The sequence below is a fragment of the Echiichthys vipera genome (genome assembly GCF_963691815.1).
Source record: "Echiichthys vipera genome assembly, chromosome: X".
Lineage (NCBI taxonomy): Eukaryota > Metazoa > Chordata > Actinopteri > Perciformes > Trachinidae > Echiichthys > Echiichthys vipera.
The window spans coordinates 9,538,056-9,560,102 of NC_139825.1; the positions used below are offsets into that span (position 1 = coordinate 9,538,056).

At 43.5% G+C, this 22,047-nt stretch overlaps 1 protein-coding gene across 1 annotated transcript in view; it reads right to left on the reverse strand.

Annotated features, from left to right (window-relative positions):
• The window catches only part of epha8 (eph receptor A8), a 156,538-nt gene that overhangs the window by 16,159 nt on the left and 118,332 nt on the right, over positions 1-22,047 (reverse strand). The window contains exons 7-13 of the mRNA XM_083939932.1: positions 21,455-21,610; positions 20,852-21,271; positions 16,881-17,005; positions 13,132-13,294; positions 5,277-5,373; positions 2,697-2,764; positions 2,299-2,424 (exon numbers count right to left, since the gene is read on the reverse strand). Of these exons, the coding sequence (XP_083796058.1) occupies positions 2,299-2,424; positions 2,697-2,764; positions 5,277-5,373; positions 13,132-13,294; positions 16,881-17,005; positions 20,852-21,271; positions 21,455-21,610 (1,155 nt within the window). The remainder of the gene's footprint in view (positions 1-2,298; positions 2,425-2,696; positions 2,765-5,276; positions 5,374-13,131; positions 13,295-16,880; positions 17,006-20,851; positions 21,272-21,454; positions 21,611-22,047) is intronic.

The following is a 22,047-nucleotide window of genomic DNA, read 5'->3' on the forward strand; positions in this document are numbered from 1 at the left end:
TCTAGAGTTGCCCAGGGTGTGAGGCACCGGGCGGGTGTGCCGATACTCACAAACCTCCGGCTGAGCACTCGGTGTGGAGTTTACCCCAGTGGATGAGAGGTTCGCCTCCTTACACCTGCAGGTGGTAGAAGTCCTGCATTGGGCTCGAGTAGGGGACTCCATAGTTCTCCTGGGACTTCAATGACCAAGTGGGCAATGATGGAGACACCTGGAGAGCCGTGATTGGGACGAACAGCCTCCCTGATCTAAATCCGAGCAGTCGTCTGTTATTAGACTTCTATGCTAGTCACGGATTGCCTATAACAAACACCATGTTGAAACATAAGGATGCTCATAAGTGTGCGTGGTACCAGAGCACCCTAGGCCAAAGGTCGATGATCAATTTTGATCATATCCACTGATGGGGCTGTATGTTTTGGACACTCGAGTGAAGAGAGGGGCAGAGATGTCAACTGATCACCATCTGGTGATGAGTTGGGTCAGAGGATAGGGGAAGATTCTGGACATACCAGGTAAGCCCAAACAAGTAGTGCGGGTGAACTGGGAACGTCTGGAGGAGGCCCCTGTCCGAGAGATCTTCAACTTACACCTTCGGCGGAGCTTTTCTTGCATCCCTGTGGAGGTTGGGGGCATTGAATCGCAGTGGGCAATGTTCAAAGCTTCCATTGCTGAAGCTGCAGCGGTGAGCTATGGCCTCAAGGTCTTAGGTGCTTCAAGGGGCGGTAACCCTCGAACACTGTGGTGGACACCGGTGGTCAGGGAAGCTGTCAGACTGAAGGAGGAGACCTTCCGGGATCTGTTATCCCAGGAGACTCCGGAGGCAGTTGCAAGGTACTGACGGGCCAGAGGGCCTGCAGCCTCTGCTGTGTCAGAGGCAAAGCAGCGAGTGTGGGAGAAGTTCGGAGAAGTCATGAAAATGGACTTTTGGGTGGCACCAAGGTGCTTCTGGAAAACCATTTGAAACCTCAGGAGGGGAAAACGGGGAACCGTCCAAGCTGTTTACAGGAAAACGGGACTCTGGTGACCTCAGCTGATGAGGTAATCGGACGGTGGAAGGAGCACTTTGAGGAACTCCTAAATCCAACTAACACGCCCTCTTTTGTAGAGGCAGAGTTGGAGGCTGATTGGAAATCATTGTCAATATCTCTGGCGGAAGTCACTGAGGTAGTCAAATAACTTCAAGAGGCAGTCGACCAGGCTGAGTCCCGCCTGCGGCACAATGAGCTGGTAGGAACAGTGGCATCCGGACGGGCAGGACTCGGGAGCAACCCAAGACCTTCCTACAAAAAGGCCCAGGGGAAAGAAAGGCGTCAGCTGATCCAGGATGAGGTCCGGGCAGGGGTGGAGGAAGCCCGCTGCAGTAGGACAGTAGGGATGCGGCAGCAGGGGGCGTGGACCAGATGGGAGGAGGCAGCTGACCAGAAGATTTCATGGACAGAGCTATGGCGATCTCATCCAGTCGGTCTACGATGTCCTCCCAAGCCCGTCCAACCTCCACCGCTGGGGCTTGGCTGAGAACCCACTGTGCCCTCTCTACCAGAGGGCTGGATCGCTAGAGCATATCCTTAGCTGCTGCCCGAGAGCACTAGGAGAGGGGCGTTACCTCTGGCGCCATGACCAAGTGCTACTGGTCATTGCGGAGGCAATCAGCACAGGGATTTCCACTAGCAAACACCAACAACCAGCAAGGCAGTCCATCGCCTTTGTTAGGGCTGGGGAGAAGCCACAGCAGCTCAGGAGTCATGCAGGGGGTCTGCTGGCAAAAGCCCGAGACTGGAAGCTGAAGGTCGACCTAGGGAGACAGCTCAAGTTCCCGGAGAACATTGCAGTGACCAACAAGGCAAGTGGTCCTGCTGGAGTTGACTGTTCAATGGGAAGACCGGATGGAGGAGGCCTTTGAGAGGAAGAGAGCCAAGAAGACACAAGCCGGGACTTCATCACCCCGGCTGGGTCCCCTGGGCGAGTGTGTCTGTTGTGAGACCCGAAACACCCGATGAACCCAGCTGTTATTTGTCTTCCTTAATTCTATACTTGATATTTCTCTTCATGTCTGCAGGAGTCATATCTAGCACAGTGTATTGTGGAGCTGACACAGTTAGTATTCCCTGCCCGTCTGAGTAGCTTTGATTGACAGACCAACGCAACGCTCTGATTCCACTCTGCCATCCTCCTCTCTGCTGCACACCACAGCCTTTACACTGGCCAATGATTTTAAGTTAGCACAGCCAATGATTCTCGCTGTGTGTGTGTGTGTGTGTGTGTGTGTGTGTGTGTACGCGCACAAGTTCTTGGTTTTACCTGAGCCAATGATTTTCTCTATTTTGATCCTGGAAGCTTCAATTTCTCGGGCAAACTCATGGACTGCCTGGCAGGGGTCCTCATATGTGTGTGGGTCGATATAGAACCTTGCGTCAGGGAATGACACTAAGATAAACAACAGCATTTTGTCACATATTGGAGAATGAGAGCAACATCACATCTGAGCCCCATTCACTGGTGTGTGGAGGGAAAACTTAATGAAAGAAAAGAAATGATTCACACAAAGCAAAAGAGAGGGGGGGGGGGTAAGGCATGTGTGCTCCTGTAATCACTCAGTGTTTTATAAAATTAGTTTGTTTTAAGGATGAACTTAATTACATGGAGGTGAAATCCAATTGATACATATTGGTTATAATTGAGGAATGGGCCACACATACCGTGACCGTTCTGGTAATGCATCTTCTCCTCATCAGAGTCCTGGAAGGCTTTGCTGTAGCCACAGTGTCTATAACAAACACACACACACACACACACACACACACACACACACACAAACACGCGCGCACACACACAGGAAAACACATCAACATACAGTGTGATGAATACAGGACAACAGAAACATGTGTATTATCAAACTCTAACCAAAGCTCATAATTAATTAATCAATGATTGTTCATAATGAATCATTCACTTCAACAGAGCTATTTAGTTATTTATAAGGAATCAACCTATTCTCCCTGTTAATTAGGTTTTCACAGGCAACGAGGAGGAACCAATCCGTCAATATATTTGATCATAAAGTACCCTTTTAAATTAAAAAAACTGTTTCTATGCTTCTGTGTTTTCAAGTTCACATGATTAACATCAATATTAAGAAGGCAAATAAACACATGTCAGGAAGACATTGAAGAGAGGCCAGGCAGAACATCTCGTTCATGTGTGGGCAGTGTTGGGGAAACTGTAGCTAGTAAAGCCAAAAGCTCTTCTTCTTCTCTTCAGTGGAAACAGTCAGAAATACATGTGTGCTACATTTGTTTCAAAGTAGCAAACTACACTACAAGATAGTGAAAAAGTAGCTTCACACACTCAAGCTTTTTCAAATATGTTGCTACATGTAGCGTCCCTGCTCCCCAACACTATATAACCCTATAGGTTTAGATTGTGTAGACTAAGGAAAGGTGTAAAAACACTAATGGCCAAAGGCTTTCCCATGTCTGTGCTGTGGGGCACTTTTTGGTGGTTGGTGACAACACACATATTAAGGTAAAATTTAGGTTCTGTATCCTGTCTCTCGGTAACTTAACTCTGTGTGTCAGTTACCATTTACCATTGCTATTGTCTTTCATGTCCTTACTGATATTTGAATATGTTTAAAATTCAGGTCTAAACGGCACATTTTCTTTCTGTCTATATAGTAAGTCTTATAGTAAAGCCTTACAATGCTGGTGACTGACAGTCCTCTACTCAAATAATTGAATTGTTTCAGCTACTAGAGATGGGAGTGGAAGCTAACAATAAAGAAAGAACCGAGCACTTCTGATGACATAAGTGCTTCTAAAAAAAGTTTTGGCAAATTGAGCCGTTTTCAGATCCCTTTCACACATGTAGCACACAACAGTATACTGTCCGTGTCTGATGATTTCCGACTTAAGGCTCCATTATACTACCAATGGATGTGCACACAGAAATCTGCGGACACCCCGGACGCAGCGTACTTCTGTTTATGCTATCCACTAGGAGGATACACATGTGCAGTAAATCATTATGATACCACTTACAGTATAGCACAACAAATTGGTAGTGCACAGACATCTGCAGAGAGCCTACACAAACACCCTCTGATAAGGACATTTATGTCATGCAGACCCCAGAACGACCTCATGCACATTTCAGTTTTACTGATTTAGGTGAGCGGTGGTGCCTTTGTAGAGCTTGTGTCCAATCCAAGTGATCGGACATCAGACAGAGGTCAGGTTTCAGGTTTGCAGCGTATGTGTGAAAGGAGGTTATAAAGGGATGAGAAAGAGACATAAAAGTCCATCCATAAGTCTGTGACCTCTTGATGATAAATGGGCACTAGCATTAGCCACAGGGCTGCATTTTATTCATAAAGATTCCAAAGTATTTTAATCATTAAGGCAAAATAATTTAAGGTGATCACCCATTAATTCATACAGTGCTATGCGGTATTTTTCATTATGATTAAGGTTTACTTCCTGTGTAAACAGTAAAACTGTCAGAAGAATGATAAATTGGCCAGTTGCCCCATGAATTTTATTCATTAAAAAGTAACATTTGAAATGCTAAACTCCACCATCAGTGAAGACTTTCTTTTTTTTTATCTTCCATCTTAGTAGCATTGAATATATACAGGATACTGGACTTTGCAGTCATAACAACATGATTTAGCCTGCATAACATCTTTAAATCCTCCAACATCCCCCCACCCCACCCCCAAACAAAATGGAAATGAAAACGTTAACATGCATTAAAATATGAATTCATTAAGTGAAGTTAATTATTTCATGCAGTACTGCAGAGATGTATGTTGGAGACATCAAAAGGGAGGGAGTGGGGGATGATGGGATGAGTGGAGACGTTTGGCTTGCAAGCTACTAGACATGAATCAACATAATTAAATCCACAATGAGGTGGAAATTACAAGTTAGGAAATTAGCTAACCAAGACAGTGAGAAGACAGAAAGGGTTGGGTAGATGAGGGAAGTAGAGTATTTGTGAGCTCTGACTTTTTTAAGTTTCAACACGCCAAGGGAAGCTTAAACACAGACTTAAATGAGATATGTCCCTATTTTTGGACAGTAACCCTTTACTCAGATTAAAACCTTGCTTTCATTTCACTCGCAGCCAATACAACATGTGGAAAAAGCTGGGAGAAATACAGTGCACACAGGGCTTTGATCTCAAGCAACATTACACAAAGAGAAACACGGTAGAGTAGTGTAAGAAAGTGTTCCACACACAGCAGCGATGGGTAGTGTGGTAAAGTGTAGCCTTGCCGTTTCCTGCAGATGATGATGGCCAGAAAGGTGACCAGTGCGGACACCATGGCCAAGCAGATCCAGATGATGGTCATGGTGTTGTAGCGCAGAGGAGCTGTAAACACACACCAACAGTGTTAGTGTTAGTGTCAGTGTTAGCTGCTGAGGAAAAGGTGCCACCAACAGTGGACAGTTTGCACACACGCACACACGCACGCACACACACACACACACACACACACACACACACACACACACACACATTGGCAAACACAGGCGGCAGGTTGAGTGTTCTTGGTTAAACAAGATAAACAAGAATTTGGAGCTTGATTAAAGAGCTCTGCATTTTCTAATTACCTCCTGTTTGCATTATAGGCAGGGAATATTCAGTTAGCCTTGTAAGCTATTAAGCCTCTACCTTAAATATACTGTTATACTTGGATATGTAAGATGTACTGTGTGATCAAAACAGTAGGAGTGAGTGATGGGGACGACCAGACTTCTGAAATGAAAACTGGGGACATTTCCAGTATGGATGTCAATATATTATTAAAATATTCAATATTATAGTCTATGAAATAAAAAAAAGGGGGAGAAAAGAGACAAAATGCCACGCCACCGTAACACTGATCAGCTGATCAGTCAATCGAAATCCCATTGATATGTCACCTCTGGAATATCATAAATCTCTATGGGGCCTTTTTTCAGTAATGGGGAAATCGGTGAGTGAACAGCCATTTGAGAGGGCGTGGCCTGAAACTTTCAGAGCGGACACATTTTACGTTAATGGAAACACACCTTATTCCAGTTTCATGTATTTTGACCATGGAAACAAGAACAACAGGATTGATTTGGTGCTTGGATGTAGATGCATTTCACTGGAAAGTGGCCTACTGGTGGCTGTAGAGCAAAGGTCAGAGGATCACAAAAAACAGTAGGTTTCATCCTCTGGGGACTATGAAGACTTGTACAAAATGTCATTGCAATCCATTAAAGAGATATTTCAGTTTGGACCAAAGTCGTGGACCGAGGGAAAGACAGTCCAGGTTAGCATGACAGCAGGTTACTGTTGTTACCCAGTTTGGACCAAAGATTCGCAACGCAACGAGTTTGCAACATTCTGAAACCTGCCCTTTCAGACCAATGCAACAAGACGAGACAGCTCTCTGTACTTCTGTTCTAACCTTCGTCTTTTCAGGCTTTTTTTCGTAGCTGGATATAATTTGTAGCATTATAAAATATAAATGAGAACAGAGGTAGTGAGATACTTGCTACAACTGCATTTATATAGAGATGAAACAGAGAAAATACCGTTTTATTTCTCTGATTCACTGCTTTGTTCTGGATTACTGCGCTCGCTCTCCTTATTCATTGTGTTGCTCGCTCGACCCTCTCTCTCTCTCTTTCTCTCTTTTTCTCTATCTCTCTCTCTCACACACGCTCATTGAGCCTCCGTTCATAACGGCCATTTCAACCAGCTGACAGTCTCTAAGTGACTTGACCAGCGGACTTTGCTAAGACTTGATTGGCTGTTGAAACAGGTCACATGTGCTACGTTCTAAACCAGCTGCCTGCGATTTGACGAAGTTGAATCGCTGGCGAGGACATCAGCCAGCTAGATTCGCAACGAGACTTGCCAGTTCACACTGCTGCAACATTCACCTGTGACGTTCGAAAACAGTTGTGTTGCGTTGCAAATCTTTAGTCTGAACTGGGCTTTACATCTACACAAGTTTTGGTACTACTCAACTACACGGAACAACGAAAAAGGGTTTCTGATCAGTCTGGTTTACATCAACTTTAGGAAGTATTGATTTCTCCATGTAGTGTAGTGGGATGTGGGACAACTCTGACTCACCGCCACCTACTGTATTTGTCTGTATTGGTATTGGTCTGTATCGCTCTGTATTGTATCACATTGTATTGCATTGCATTGTACTGTTTACGTCATCTATGCATACGCATGCGCAGCGTCGCTTGATTTCACCGGGTTTCCCGCCACTTCGGCTCCGGAAAATATAAAATATTGTTTTTAACTTAGTTTATCGATTCCATATTTGGAATCACTCGTGCCCAGCTTTTATTGTATTTATTTCTTCAAACGATCACCGAAGCATTTAACGATTGGGCCTGTGGTTGCCTCTGATCACTACAAAGAAGTAAAACACGGAAGTCGTGACACTGAATCGCACTAGCGAGGCGCCAATTTAAAACATTTCTTCAACTCAGCGGGATCTAAAAACAACTGCTGCAGTGGGCTGCCTGCCCAGGAGTGAAGAAGGATCTCCCGGGACATTCCGCTCCAGGGCCGGAATTTAATTTAATTTAACTCACCTCCCTGTGACGGTTCTATGTCCGGGGGTGACGGATCCCCAGCACAGGCTGCGATATGATGGCTGTGTGCTAGTCCTGTCTCACCAGGCTCTCAAAGCTGAGGGAGAACGTCTCTGGCCTGAAGGTTGACCTCAAGGAGAAAAACAAAATCCTCCTGGAATTTTCCACCGTTGCCTCAACTCAGGTGAAGTTCCTCGCACATCTTAAGGCTTCCGGTGCTGGTGACCGTACCATGACGGCCGCCGACAACACCACCCTGCCATGGACTGGCTCCATCACCACCGGATCTCCGGCACCAGGACTCACCGAGTCCCGCTGGCACCACCAGGGAGCCAAGCCCAAGTCATCGGCACCCTCCCATCCTGCCTTCTCGCCGCAGAGTGGCAGTGTTCCACCAGGGAGAACGGAGCGGTGGCTCCGGTTCTGGTGAGCTCAACTCCACTCAAGCCGAGTGAACCCTGGTCAGTGGTGAACAGGGACACTGTGGCTCGCCGATCTCTCCCTCCTCCGCCTCCGGATCTACCACTGGATAACAGGTTTGACGTTCTAAGCCTGCAGGATTTCCCCCCGATCGGTGGGCACTCCAGCTCATCCCGGGATCCGCCCATACAGCCGGTCGTGGCTCTCGCCGACCCAGGAGCCGGGGTCCACTCGCCCAAACCAACCCCCCCGGGGTTAGGAGCAGCTGTGAGGCGGCGCATTCCCTCCGTGCTGGTTGTCAGAACCTCGATGGTCAGGCACGTGAGGGTGCGCTGCGCCCAGACATTCTGCCACCCTGGAGCCCGCGTCAGGGATGTTGAGTGCTCCGCCCTCTAGCTGTGTTCACAACACAGGTCGCCCTCCACGCTGCCCCTGCAAGCTGGCACCAACGACTTAAAGAAACACCAGTCCGAGGTCCTCAAGCAGGACTTCAGGTCCATGGTGGACCGCCTGCTAAACACAGGGAAGCGTCTGATTATCTCCGGCCCGCTTACCCCGCCGCGTTTTGGTGATGTCATGTACAGCCGCCTCCACCAGCTGCACCTGTGGCTTAGGGATACTGCCTGGGGAAGAGTATTCCATTTGTGGACAACTTCACAGCCTTTTTTTACAGACCCAGGCTTTTCAGACACGACGGCCTGCACCCTAACCAGGAGGGGTCAAGACTTTTATCTGCAAACATTGACCTGACTATCGAGTCCTGCACCACCACCACCTCCTGACAAAAACGAAGTGTTGGGATCAGGATTCAGAGTCACAGTTTAACACACCTCTCTGGGCTGCCCTTACCACAGACGCAGAGCAAGCATAGCTGCATTCTTACATACGTCTCCGCACTCCCTGCGGATACCTTTACAGCTCGGTATCCTATACAAACGCTGTGTGCCTCACGATCATCTACATTAATTAAATAAAAAATGAACAGAAGATGAGCTACAGAGAAAAACTTGATACAAATCAACACCAAATCTGTGATAATGCAACAGAATCAGAAAATAAAATGTGGACTTTTAAACATCAGATCTCTGTCATCTAAAGCTGTATTAATACATGATTTGATATCAGATAACCATATTGGTTTACTCTGTCTGACTGAAACCTGGTTGTGTCATGAAGAATATGTTAGCCTAAATTAATCCACTCCTCCCAGTCATATTAATACTCATATTCCTCGAGGCAGTGGCTGGGGAGGAGGTGTTGCAGCTATTTATGACTGAGGCCTATAAATAAACCTTAAACCTAAACTAAATTATAATTCATTTGAAAGTCTTGTTCTTTATCTTTCACATTCAACCTTGAAAACTGTGCTGCCAATTATACTTGTTATAGTGTACCGGGCTCCTGGTCCGTATTCTGAATTTCTATCTGAATTCTCAGAGTTTCTGTCAAATTTAGTCCTTAAATCTGATAAAGTTATCATTTTAGGAGATTTTAATATTCACACAGACGTTGATAATAATAGTTTTAGTATTGCATTTATCTCTCTATAAGATTTGATTGGTTTTAGTTAGGGTGTACATAAACCTACTCACTGTTTTAATCACACCCTCGACCTTGTTTTCCTTATGGTGTGGAAATCAATGACTTAATAGTCTTTCCACACAATCCTATTTTATCAGACCATTATTTAATAACTTTTGAATTTATATTACAGGACTACTCACTTCTGGGGAAAAGTTTCTACACTAGATGTTCATCTGATAGTGCTGTAGCTAAATTTAAGGAATCGATTCCATCTGCATTTAATTGAATGCCTTATCCTAATATTCCAGATTCCTGCAACGTTTGTCTCTCCGAAATTGATCACCTTGTTGACAATGTTGCAGGCTCAATACAAACGACACTTGACTCGGTTGCTCCGTTAAAAAAGGAGATAATGAAACAGAGGAAGTTAGCTCCGTGGTATAACTCACAAACCCGTGAACTAAAACAAATATCGCGGAAATTGGAAAGTAAGTGGCGCTCTACTAAATTGGAGTAATCTCGCTTAGTTTGGCATGAAAGTCTAAAAACATACAGAAATGCCCTCCGTAATGCCAGAGCAGCATATTAATCATCTTTAATAGAGGAGAATAAGAACAATCCTAGATTTCTTTTCAGCACTGTAGCCAGGCTGACAGAGAGCCACAGCTCTATTGAGCCTATTACCCTCAGTAGTAACGACTTCATGACCATCTTTAATGACAAAATTATAACTATTAGAGACAAAATCAACTCGCTTGGCACCAATTTTTCTTCAAACCCAGGAACCTTAGAAACAACTGTAAGACCTGATATATTCTTGGACTGCTTTTCTACAATTGACCTTAACAAATTAACCTCTACTATTTACGCATCAAAGCCCCCTACTTGTCTCCTATTCCAACTAGGTAACTTAAAGAAGTGTTACCTTTAGTTAGCAGTCCTGTATTAGATATGATTAACATGTCTTTATCAGCAGGTTATGTACCACAGTCTTTTAAAATAGCTGTTATTAAACCTCTTCTTAAAAAGCCCAGTCTTGATCCAGAGGTACTAGCTAACTATGGACCTATATCTAACCTTCCTTTTCTCTCTAAGATCCTCCAGAAATTAGTCGCCAATCAGCTGTGTGACTTTTTTACATAATAATGAGTTATTTGAGGACTTCCAGTCAGGATTTAGAGTGAATCATAGCACTGAGACAGCAATGGTAAAAATTACTAACGACCTTCTAATAGCTTCAGACAAAGGACTTGTCTCTGTACTTGTTCTACTAGATCTATCTAGAGACTGGAGCATCTAATTGGCATTAAAGGAACCGCATTAAGCTGGTTTAAGTCTTATTTATCAGATAGATTTCAGTTTGTACATGTTAACGACAAATCCTCCATGCACACTAAAGTCACTCACGGAGTCCCACAGGGTTCTGTCCTTGGACCGATTCTATTCACCTTATATATGCTTCCCTTAGGAAATATTATAAGGAAGCACTCCATACATTTTCATTGTTATGCTGATGATACACAATTATATTTATCGATCAAACCAGAAGAAACCGATCAGTTAGATAAACTTCAAAGGTGCATTAAGGAAATTAAAAGCTGGATGACCTGCAATTTTCTGATGTTAAACTCAGAAGTTATTGTAAACTCAATAGCTAAAGACATTGTTACTCTGGATGATGTTGTGTTGTCCTCCAGCACCACAGTAAGGAATCTGGGTGTTATTTTTGACCAGGATATGTCCTTCAATTCTCACATAAAATTAACAACAAGGAATGCATATTTTCACCTCCGTAATATTGCGAAAATTAGGAACATTGTGTCTCAGAAAAATGCAGAAAAGCTAGTCCATGCATTTGTTACTTCTAGGCTGGACTATTGCAACTCCTTATTATCAGGCTGCTCCAATAAGTCTGTTAAGAATCCCCAGTTGGTCCAAAATGCTGCAGCTCATGTAACTAAAACAAATCGAAGAGAACATGTTTCTCCCGTATTAGCTTCTTTGCAATGGCTACCTGTAAAATCTAGAATAGAAATCCTTCTTCTTACCTATAAAGCTCTTATTGGCTCTGTTGTATCTTAAAGAGCTCATAGTACCGTATTACCCAACTAGATCGCTACGCTCTGAGAATGCAGGGCTACTTGTCGTTCCTAGAGTCTTCAAAAATAGAATGGGAGGCAGAGCCTTCAGCTACCAAGCTTCTGTGGAACCAACTCCCAAGTGTTATTCGGGAGGCAGACGGGAGCCTGCATGACGCTTCCTGCTACTTCTATAACTATTAGTCATATATACTGTCACTAGTCTTATAAATTATAAAATTTGTAGCCATAAAACCACCATCAGTGGTATGTCTAGCTGTATCGTAGCTGCTATTGCCGCTACTCATCATTGATCATGTTTGTCATAATTATTATCATTTTCATATTCTATCACCTTAGATGTGCTTGTTCCTACTATTCTGCTGTATTAACTGCCATAACATATAAGTCATATTCACATTACTATAGATATTGTTATAGGGTTAGGGTTACTCTTTGGTTGCTTGCATCTCTGGAAGTGTGTCTGTCTCTCTGTCTTTTGTCTGTCTTTGTCTTTCTATCTTTCTCTCTCCTTTTCTTCCTCCCCAACCGGTCAAGACAGATGGCTGTCCTCCACAGAGCTGGGTCTGTCCGACGTTCCTGCCTGTTATAGGCAAGGTTTTCGTTGCCACCACCTCTACGGGGGAATTGTTTGGTCTATGTAAATCCTAAATAAGTCATAGAGTGTGGTCTATGCCTACTCTGTAAAGTGTCCTAAGATAACTTTTGTTATGATTTGGCACTATAAATAAAAGTTAATTGAAATTGAATTGAATTGAATTGATGTGAACAGTTTTTTTTCCACTCTGAAAATTAATCAGTATGAAGAGGAGAGTCTTGTGAGTCTAGTGAGAAGCAGAAAGAAGGAAGATTATTAGTCAATGAAACAGCACTGGGACTCCAACCAGGCAGGAGTTTCAGCTTTGCAGACCTAGACTCTGCTCTGCCCGTTATCTGCCAAATGTCCCTATTAGGAAAGAAAAATGTTCCAATGAAGGAATTTTTCAGATATTCCTAACTTTCATTGTTGTACTAGCCTCAGGTGGACATAATCATGAAGACTTGTAGCCCACCCATCACTGTGTACAGCTGCTTGTAGCTAGGATAGGCTGCAGTTTTGCTGACAGGGGCGACCCTCTAAAGAAGTGCAGATCAATATAACAGAGGGATGTACAGAGGCAGTTATGAGCCTCGCTGACACTTTAGCCATGGACCATGCTGTGTAGTCTGGCCTGGCCTCTGTGCCAAGTTTTTCAACATAACAAATTGTTTCCTTACTGGACCTTTTTTCCACTGTTGAACCACATACAACTGCCAAAGGGTCCCTGTGGCTCAGGGCAGTCAGCAGGTTTCAGGGTTACAGTATTTTTTTCTGTTTCTGTGTTTTATACAAACCATCAAACACACACACACACACACACACACACACACACACACACACACACACACACACACACACACACACACACACACACACACACACACACACACACACACACACACACACACACACACACCTGCTTTCCCTGTCTGGATCTCAACATTCTGGCTGAAGCGTCCACAGCCTGCTGATGTTCTGGCTCGGACCTGGAAGATGTACTTGGTGCCCGCCTTCAGCCCTGACACTCGGGCACTGGTATTTCTAGACTTCAGAGTGGAGTAACTGTGTGCTTCATTATCCTGGAAGAAAAACAGACATATGTTGTTCAGCTTATGAGCTTCCCCATGAAAACATAGGGGATGTTGCTCCATCTTAAAGTTGTACTCCATAAGATTTGAGATACCTCGTTTTTAGCAGCCTGATCTTTCAGAGCCTCCATCTTGTCACGTTCATGGTCACTATGTGTGGTGACTTTTTGATTTTTTTTCTCTTTTGTCAACATTATTTAAACCCATTCACATTCTGGTCCATCCCCTATATGTTCCCCTCTTACACGCACACACACATGTTCCTATTACACTTCTGCCCTTACTACAAGCCTGACTCAGAACTTGAAAGTTCCCCATTTCTTATTACAAGTGAATGCAGCAAAACTGTTAGTGAAGATCTGGGCCATCAGAACAACCGCCGTCAGCAGCGTCACTAACATGGCGGCTTATTTACATCTAGCCCAAGGATGTCGCCACAGACACAGATATTGAAATACTCAGCACTAAGGCACTGGGTCATATGATCAATCACAATTGTTTTAACTTACTCTTTGATGGATAGGAACTTAAAAGACAGTTATATAGATGAAAATCGCTACAGATTATGATAAAATATGTAATGGGCTACGGTGACCACTTCACAACTCAAGCTGAGACCTCAATACATCTGAGATGTAAGTGTGTTGTTGGTTACCTTTAAACCTGCTGCCATGACAGATTTTTGGTGGAGTAATTGTCTTTGTAATGTCAGGGGAGAATACGGAGAGTTTTCAGTATATCTGCAAATACGTGTGTATTATTGTCAATATTACACAATATTAATTCAATTCCATTTTCTCACTTCCCATGATATCTGGCCAGGTACATATTTATGATTCAATTTATCCATTCTCCAAATCCATATCCACCCTTCAGACAAGGACTTTGTCAGGCATTTGATTCTCCAGAAAGAGACAGATATCCCCATCTTATTGTTCTATCCATAACAGGGCTGAAACCAAAACACTTATGTTCATTTTAACTTAATCTGATTATGTTCTAGATTGATTGTTTGGTTTATAAGCATGTCAGAAAATATTCAAAAAAAGTCCAAGGTGATGTCTTTAGATATCTTGCTTTGTCTTGCCCCCCCCACCAAAAAAAACCCCACATTAAACCCACAGTTTAACATGATTTAACAGGAAAAACAGGAAAAAAATATGAGGGTGCAGCAAGTCATTATTTTCTTATTATTGAGGAAACAGCAGTGGCTTCCTCAAAGTCATTTAAACAACAGTTTTATTGTGGAGCAAATGATCAACTGGGGAACATGAATGTAAATTAGTATTTACTTTTTATGATCTTAACTAGATTTCCATTCTTGTCATTCATAAATACAACTTTGTCTGCCAGTCAAATTAAATTGACAGGAACATTTCTTTAGATTACATCTTTTGATCTGCTGCTATCAGCCCCAACAAAATGGCTGGTACTTTGAGGAGTGTTTGCTTTATTTTCATGTTTCCGTTCAGATAATGGTTTAATTTTCAAATTTGAATTATCAAGCTTTTTGCGCCTCTCTTCCATGCAAGGTTTGATTTTTGTATGTACACTTCCATTAAAAGGGGGATGCCTTTATTGTTTTTGAAGGAATATATTCTAGTCTTTGGAAGTTCATCATCATCATCAGTGCTATCCTCACCTTCTTTTCATCTGCCTGCTGCAGCATCTTTGCGAACTTAATTAAGTGATACTTTATAAGTGTGGAGGTAAAATGAGTTCAGCAATAAGAAGAGGTGCAAAGTGCATCAAAACAGCTGAAAAAGTGAATCATAATTAAGAGCCTAATTATGAAGAAGTGCTTGGTGTACAAATAAGAGCATTTTTTTTCTTTATCGTCCCCAGCTAGTGTGCTGCTGCAGCACCACCCTCACTGTGACTCATTGTTGTTGAGTTGTATAGAAACCTAAAGGAAGCACATTGCTGACTTCTTCATTTGAAAACCCCCTAAGTGAGGCCAGATTAAGACACCAGCGCGACAGACAAGCTTATCCTTCATCACTCCACGCACCATCCTGCGGCTATGAGACTGCCTGTTTCCAGGCTGCTCCCTCTGCAATTAGCTGATTCCTATCGTCACACACACATACTGTACATCTACTCACTTAAAAACACATTGCATGTACACATTCACACACTCGCAGCAATTAGCTCTAAGCGGGGCTTATGCGCCCGCCAGCCGCTTGCTGTCACTGTCACTTTCGCTAAGTTGGAATCCACACCGTCTCATCCTCCTTCTTGCTCTCCTGCTCTCGACCCCCATTTCCTTTCAATTAGGTGAGCTGCCAGCAGGATCTTTTTCTGGGATTACGTTATCCATATTCTATCCAACCACTCCACTGCATTCTCCTTGGCTCTGTTTAGTTGCAGCACTTTGAAGACAATGAGCTCATGTTCTCCAGGTATAATAGAGACTGTTGTCCCTCTCATAAATTGCCTGAATGGTTCCATGTTAGCTGTTTTTGGAAAATAAGCAGAATATGTTGACACAACCCTTAAACAAATGACTGCAGTATTTGTGATTCTCTGTTGTATAAAAAAACAAAGCTAAGCACAAATTTATGAAGAGTTGGAGCTGGTGTACCAACAACAAGTCTCCAGGCTCCTGAATCCTGAGAACAATTCCATTGTTTTCACTCAAATAGAAAGTTTGATTATTATTTTTGCGAAAATAATTAAGCACATTTTGTCCCCCTGGAAAACACTAGCCTTCAGAACACTACACACTGATTACCTCTTGGCAAAACACCTCAGCTGAATTCTGCTGTGTTGGGGATAATGGAGTATCATGGAGAACTTCAGTCAGCTAAAAAACCTACTATATTATAGTGACAAATTCATGTTTACTTTACCTGTTTGTGCACTGATCTCATCATTACACCCCCAGAAAGACAGTCTAAACATGTTCTTTACTGTAGTATTTTTACTTCTCAGTGCAGTTACTGTGAGTTTTGCCAAAATAGGTAACAACTTAGTATTCTTAGAACTCTAACGTTGTTGCATCAACTATACATTTACAGTCTGGCTCTGAGAAGCAGGTAGTACGTTTCGCCCAATTAGAGCTCACTGGATAGACAAATTTATTTAAATTTATAACCATTGTGTCAATACAATAGTTACAGTATATGATTTATCTACAGTATTGTATTATATAAGTCTTTATACTGTACAGCTTTGAGCTTTGTACCACTAAATTATCACCTGGGACCGCCCCAAAAAACAACTTGTAAAACTGTAAAAAAAAAAAAAAAAAAAGGAGAAGAAGGAAACTATTTCTACACATTTGAAAATGTATCATGGCCTCACATAGTCTGTAGGCCTATACACATTATTTTCATGGTAGTTTATTAAAATTATCTCACCAGTGCCCTGTAAGAGACATCCATATGATAGCTTTGTGTAGGGTTTTGCTATTTTCCTATAAGTACAGTGATTAATTTTGCAAGAGATGGTAGTTAACGCTTTTAAGTTTTGTGTGTAGAGTTTTGAGAAATTAAGCTTTAGTTTCAGGAAACATGTTGGGAAAAATAGTAAGTGCAGTTCTTGAGTGGCACAAATGCAGCAGTCAGTTGAGTACCTTCTCATAGTATTTGATGTCGTATTCCAGGATTACTCCGTTGGGCTGGTTGGGTTGATGCCACAGCAGAGTCACGCTGTTCTGGCTGGTGTTCTCCTGGCGGATTGCTAACACTTCAGAGGGGGCTGCACAGGAAACAGCAGGGATTACTGCTTTGTCAGTTCAAAATGTGCTGCATTTCATGAAATACATTCAGGCGGGGTGATGAATCATTAATAGTATAGTAATGTGGCCTTGACAGCTACATGAGTTGTTGCAGACATTATAAAGTATTTGCCAAGTCCAAATCATTCAGACAGATATGACTGCCATGTGGCCTGCAGTCCAAACTGGTGGTCGACTGGTGGTAGACAAGACCAAGCAATGTCATCATTTAAATGTGCTCCATGACAGTTTAACATAGTCATTTAAGGAATTTAAACAAATGGTCAGTATGTCGTTTTTCTAAAGACAGTTTCTTTAGTGTTGTTCCATGTGACCTGTTCCATGTTCCATTCACTCTGGAACTCTAGTTTGAACATTAAATACACTACAGCATCGTGAAAACAGGAAAACAGGTAATCGGGCGGTGGAAGGAGCACGTTGAGGAACTCCTTAAGGTGCTGCGGGAGTATGGGGTGAGGGGGTCACTTTTGTGGGCCATCCAATCTCTGTACGCCCAAAGCAAGAGCTGTGTCTGGATCCTCGGCAGTAAGTCGGATTCGTTCCCGGTGAGGGTTGGCCTCCGCCAAGGGTGCGCTTTGTCACCAATCCTGTTTGTGATTTTCATGGACAAGATATCGAGGCGTAGTCATGGTGGGGAGGGGTTGCAGTTCAGTGAGCTGAGGATCTCGTCTTTGCTTTTCGCAGATGATGTGGTCCTGATGGCATCGTCGGTCAGTGACCTTCAACACTCACTGGATCGATTCGCAGCCGAGTGTGAAACGGCTGGGATGAGGATCAGCACCTCTAAATCTGAGGCCATGGCTCTCAGCAGGAAACTGCTGGATTACTTTCTCCAGGTAGGGAATGAGTCCTTACCCCAAGTGAAAGAGTTCAAGTACCTCGGGATCATGTTCACGAGTGAGGGGACGATGGAGCATGAGTTTGGCCGGAGAATCGGAGCAGCGGGGGCGGTGTTGCAGTCGCTCTTCCGCACCGTTGTGATGAAAAGAGAGCTTAGCCGGAAGACCTATGGTCATGAAAGCTGGGTCATGACCAAAAGAGCGAGGTCGCGGGTACAAGCGGCCTAAATGGGTTTTCTCAGGAGGGTGGCTGGAGTCTCCCTTAGAGAAAGGGTGAGAAGTTCAGCCATCTGTGAGGAACTCGGAGTAGAGCCGCTGCTCCTTTGGGTTGAAAGGAACCAGTTGAGGTGGTTCGGGCATCTAGTAAGGATTCCCCCTGGGCGCCTCCCTAGGGAGGTGTTCCAGGCACGTCCAGCTGGGAGGAGGCCTCGGGGAAGACCCAGGACTAGGTGGAGAGATTACATCTCCACACTGACCTGGGAACGCCTCGGGATCCCCCAGTTAGAGCTGGTTAATGTGGCCCGGGAAAGGGAAGTTTGGGGTCCCCTGCTAAAGCTGCTGACCCCGCGACCCGACCCCGGATAAGCGGATGAAGATGAGATGAGAGATCGTGAAAACACAATGAAAATACAGAAAAGCACAAAAGAAAAGGGTTCAGCACTTTGCATAGTATAGTCACATGGTTCCCTACACAACACTTTTTTTAACACCAAATGTATTTTCATGATCCTGAAGCCATCTTTAAAGCAAAACTAATTTTGCAATCCAATACCTCCAGAGACTGTGGCAGCTCAATATTCAAACAGTTCAAAGTGGTGAATAAAATTCTACCTGACACCCATGTTAACTCAAACAGGTTTAAAGACAAATTAATTAAGAAAATGAATTAGAGATAGATATTATCAGGAAGAGCGAGTCGCTCTCTTCCTGTTTGCCGTAACAACAAGCAACGTACAAAACGCCACTGACACATTTCCTCAAACAAAACTATAAAGACTAGGTAGGTAACATTATGTTAAACATTCATGAAAAACTAAACCTAGAGACATTCACGAGGACAGCTAACGTTACACATTCTCCTACTGTTTATCTGTCACTACGGCAACCGCCCTCCTTAAACCTGAACAGCATAACTCGGTGAAGCGGTGTTAACAACGGGCTGCTTTCAGCTCAGACGCTGAATCATTGATGTGCTGTTGTGGTAGAACAGTTCTATTTAACAGTGGACACATTGCACCATTTTGGCTTCTTTTTTAAGTGTGAAATGATCCTCCGCCTTTTCCTGATGTAGTGGGGTGCATCTGCAAAACGACCCGTGTGGAACAATGATCCCTGTGCTGAACAGGCCGCATAACGCGCAAGAAAGGAATGACACATATCATCAAGGCAGAGATTTTGCCTCTATGCATTTTTGTAATCGTTTAACTTGAGTAACTCAATTAATTGTTTCAACTGTTTTCACACTGTGCCAGTGTATTCTACCTGCTGGGAACCTGGCTTCAGGAAGGGCAGATACAAGCTCCTCATGACCTTTATCAACTTTTAAAAGTTGTTAAAAAATAGTAATTACTGCAACCTCAATCTCAGTGTTAATAAAGTAAGTGTTAATTGTTGCGTTTATAGAGTCAGTATGGAGCACAGAAGTGTCAGAGTTGGCTTGCTGACAGTGGCAGCTAATCCAACGAGTCCTTATGGAAACAAAGTGCATGTGCCACAATCTGTTTTTCATTATCAGCACAAAATGTCATTGAGAAAGCACATTTCTTCCAAAGATTGTTACTTTTGCACTTTTGCTAAATTTGACAGCAAGAGGAGAAGAGAAAGATGTGTTATGAAGGGCCAAGGCTGGATTCAAACTCAAAATGATGGGGCTGCAACTGAGCCACCAACATGCCCATGGGCAAACTTTTATTTTTGTCATTTTTTGTGCCATTTCTCTTCTGTTGGAGCATTAACAGTGAGTGATTCAAGGTCAGATTTAAACCCAGGTCATCACAGTTACATGAAATTAACTTGGCCCCGCAGAATCACATAATTTACCGTACAACTTGTATCCTGTCTAAAGTCTTTAGACACCTTCACATGCTTTGGTTCTACCTCTTGTACAATCCACATGTTGCCATTCTTTTGGAGTCATGTTTCTGGCCACCTGGTGAATGTAAGTCAAATATTCACCCTCTTTTAGCTCTGTTTTTGGTCTCCACCCACTCCAGAGCTGCTAAATACTCCATTATGTTCAGAAGCTAGTCCCTCACTGTGTTTGTCTGCATTTTGTTGTTGAGCAAGTAGTGTACAGTGGGTTTTTAGAGCCAGGAAAGTGGAAACACATTAACCCCTTAGAGGGGTGAGGGGGGAGAGAGCAGGTCAACAGTAGATGCAACAAAGAAATGGGGTACATCATCTGAAAGTAGGGGACCTGAAGATTATGTAAAATGAAGCTCAGCACTGTGTGTCAAGGTTTCCCACTACTGTATTCATGTGTGATGATGTTAGTTCTCATAGTAGCCATTTCACTGTAGTGAGAGCTGTTGGGACCTCTAGGATAATCACAGCCTCATGAAACTTTACACCCACAAACTAAAGACCTAGAGCATTCAAAGGATGGATGGCTTTCCGACGTATGCTGACAATAAGGAGGTTTCTGAGCAGTTTCTATAACTGAAGTGCTAGCCTTCCAAACGCCTAAATATGCAATTATTGCAGAATTTGAGACATAATCAGAATAAGAATCGGAATCAGAAAACCTTTAATGTCCCGCAGACGGGGAAATTCTTTTGTCACAGCAGCAACAGAATATGACAAAATAAGATAAAAATAGCAAAAATAAGCAATAAAGTTAAATTTAAAAAAGGAAGAAATGGAAATAGACATATATACATATTCACATGATATAGAGCATAAGCTATTATGTCTCATACGTGGTTCACCTTCATAAAGAAAACTGTATGCCATTGTTCTGAACCCTACCTGCCTGGTTCGTTGTGATGTTGACCAAGGCATAAGGAGATGGCTCGTTGCTCAGGTGCGTCACTGCATTCATGGCCAGGAGACGAAAGGAGTAGTTGGTGTGAGCCACCAGGTTGAGCACCGTCACCCAGGGCTCTGTCAACCCAGTCTGGCGGGGAACAAATCGAACTGCTGCATTGCCTAAACGCTCCACCATTCCTCCAACCCCGATACTCGCCCCTCCGCTTGCCTTCCCTCCATTAGTGCCTCCTGGGGAGGATGCACAATCCTCACAGGGCCCTCCTTCCCCTGAGCATTTCCGACACATCACGCTGTACTTCAAGTCGCTGCGACCTCCATTATCCAGGGGGCGATCCCACTCTAAATTCACGGATGTCCCATTGACTGAGGAGATGACGTTTACCGGAGCAGAGGGAGGGCCTGGAGAGCAGAAAGATGTTTCAGTTAATTCACAGGTTGCGCTCTCTAAAAAAAAATCCACTGGATTTTTGAGGCATAGATACGTTATTTCATATTTTGTCTGTGTTGTGGGTGTGTGCATATGTATTTACAATACTTGCTTGTGGGATTAGGTAATCTTTTGTACCGTGTGTTTGTGCTTACGGGAGCATGGAGCTGCTGGTCGGTCATCTGTTGCTCGATAGTAGTTGGAGTCGCAAGGGCAGGAGAGGGCGGCTCTGGTCTCTGAGTGGCTGTGTTGGGGACATTTTCCACACAGACCATCGCCCGCCACTGGCTTATAGAAACCCACCTCACAGGCTGCAGAGAGCAAGAGAGACACAGTGATCTAGTCAGAAGACTAAAAAGAACAAATAAAGTAAATATACAGGGAAGACCTTGTATGCCGATAATCACTCAGACCATGATATAACTGAGAGAGTGCAACCAGAAAGGTGTGACTCACACAAGCTGTGCATATCAAGGCTGCTTAAACTTTTTCAAAACTGTGTCATCCCCTCCTAAGCATTCATTTTAGGACATATCCCCCCACCCCACCCCCCTCCAAATCTATGTATAATTACAAGCCTGGTGACCGTAGAGACCATGGAACAGGGGAGATGAAAGTCAGACTTGTTTCTGCTCAGATTTGGGCTAAAAAGGCTCTGCACTGTTGATACTCCCAGTGAGACCTTCAGAATCCAGACCGTGTTTCAACCTTATTCAGCTCCTCTGATACATATTCACTTTTAACTCTG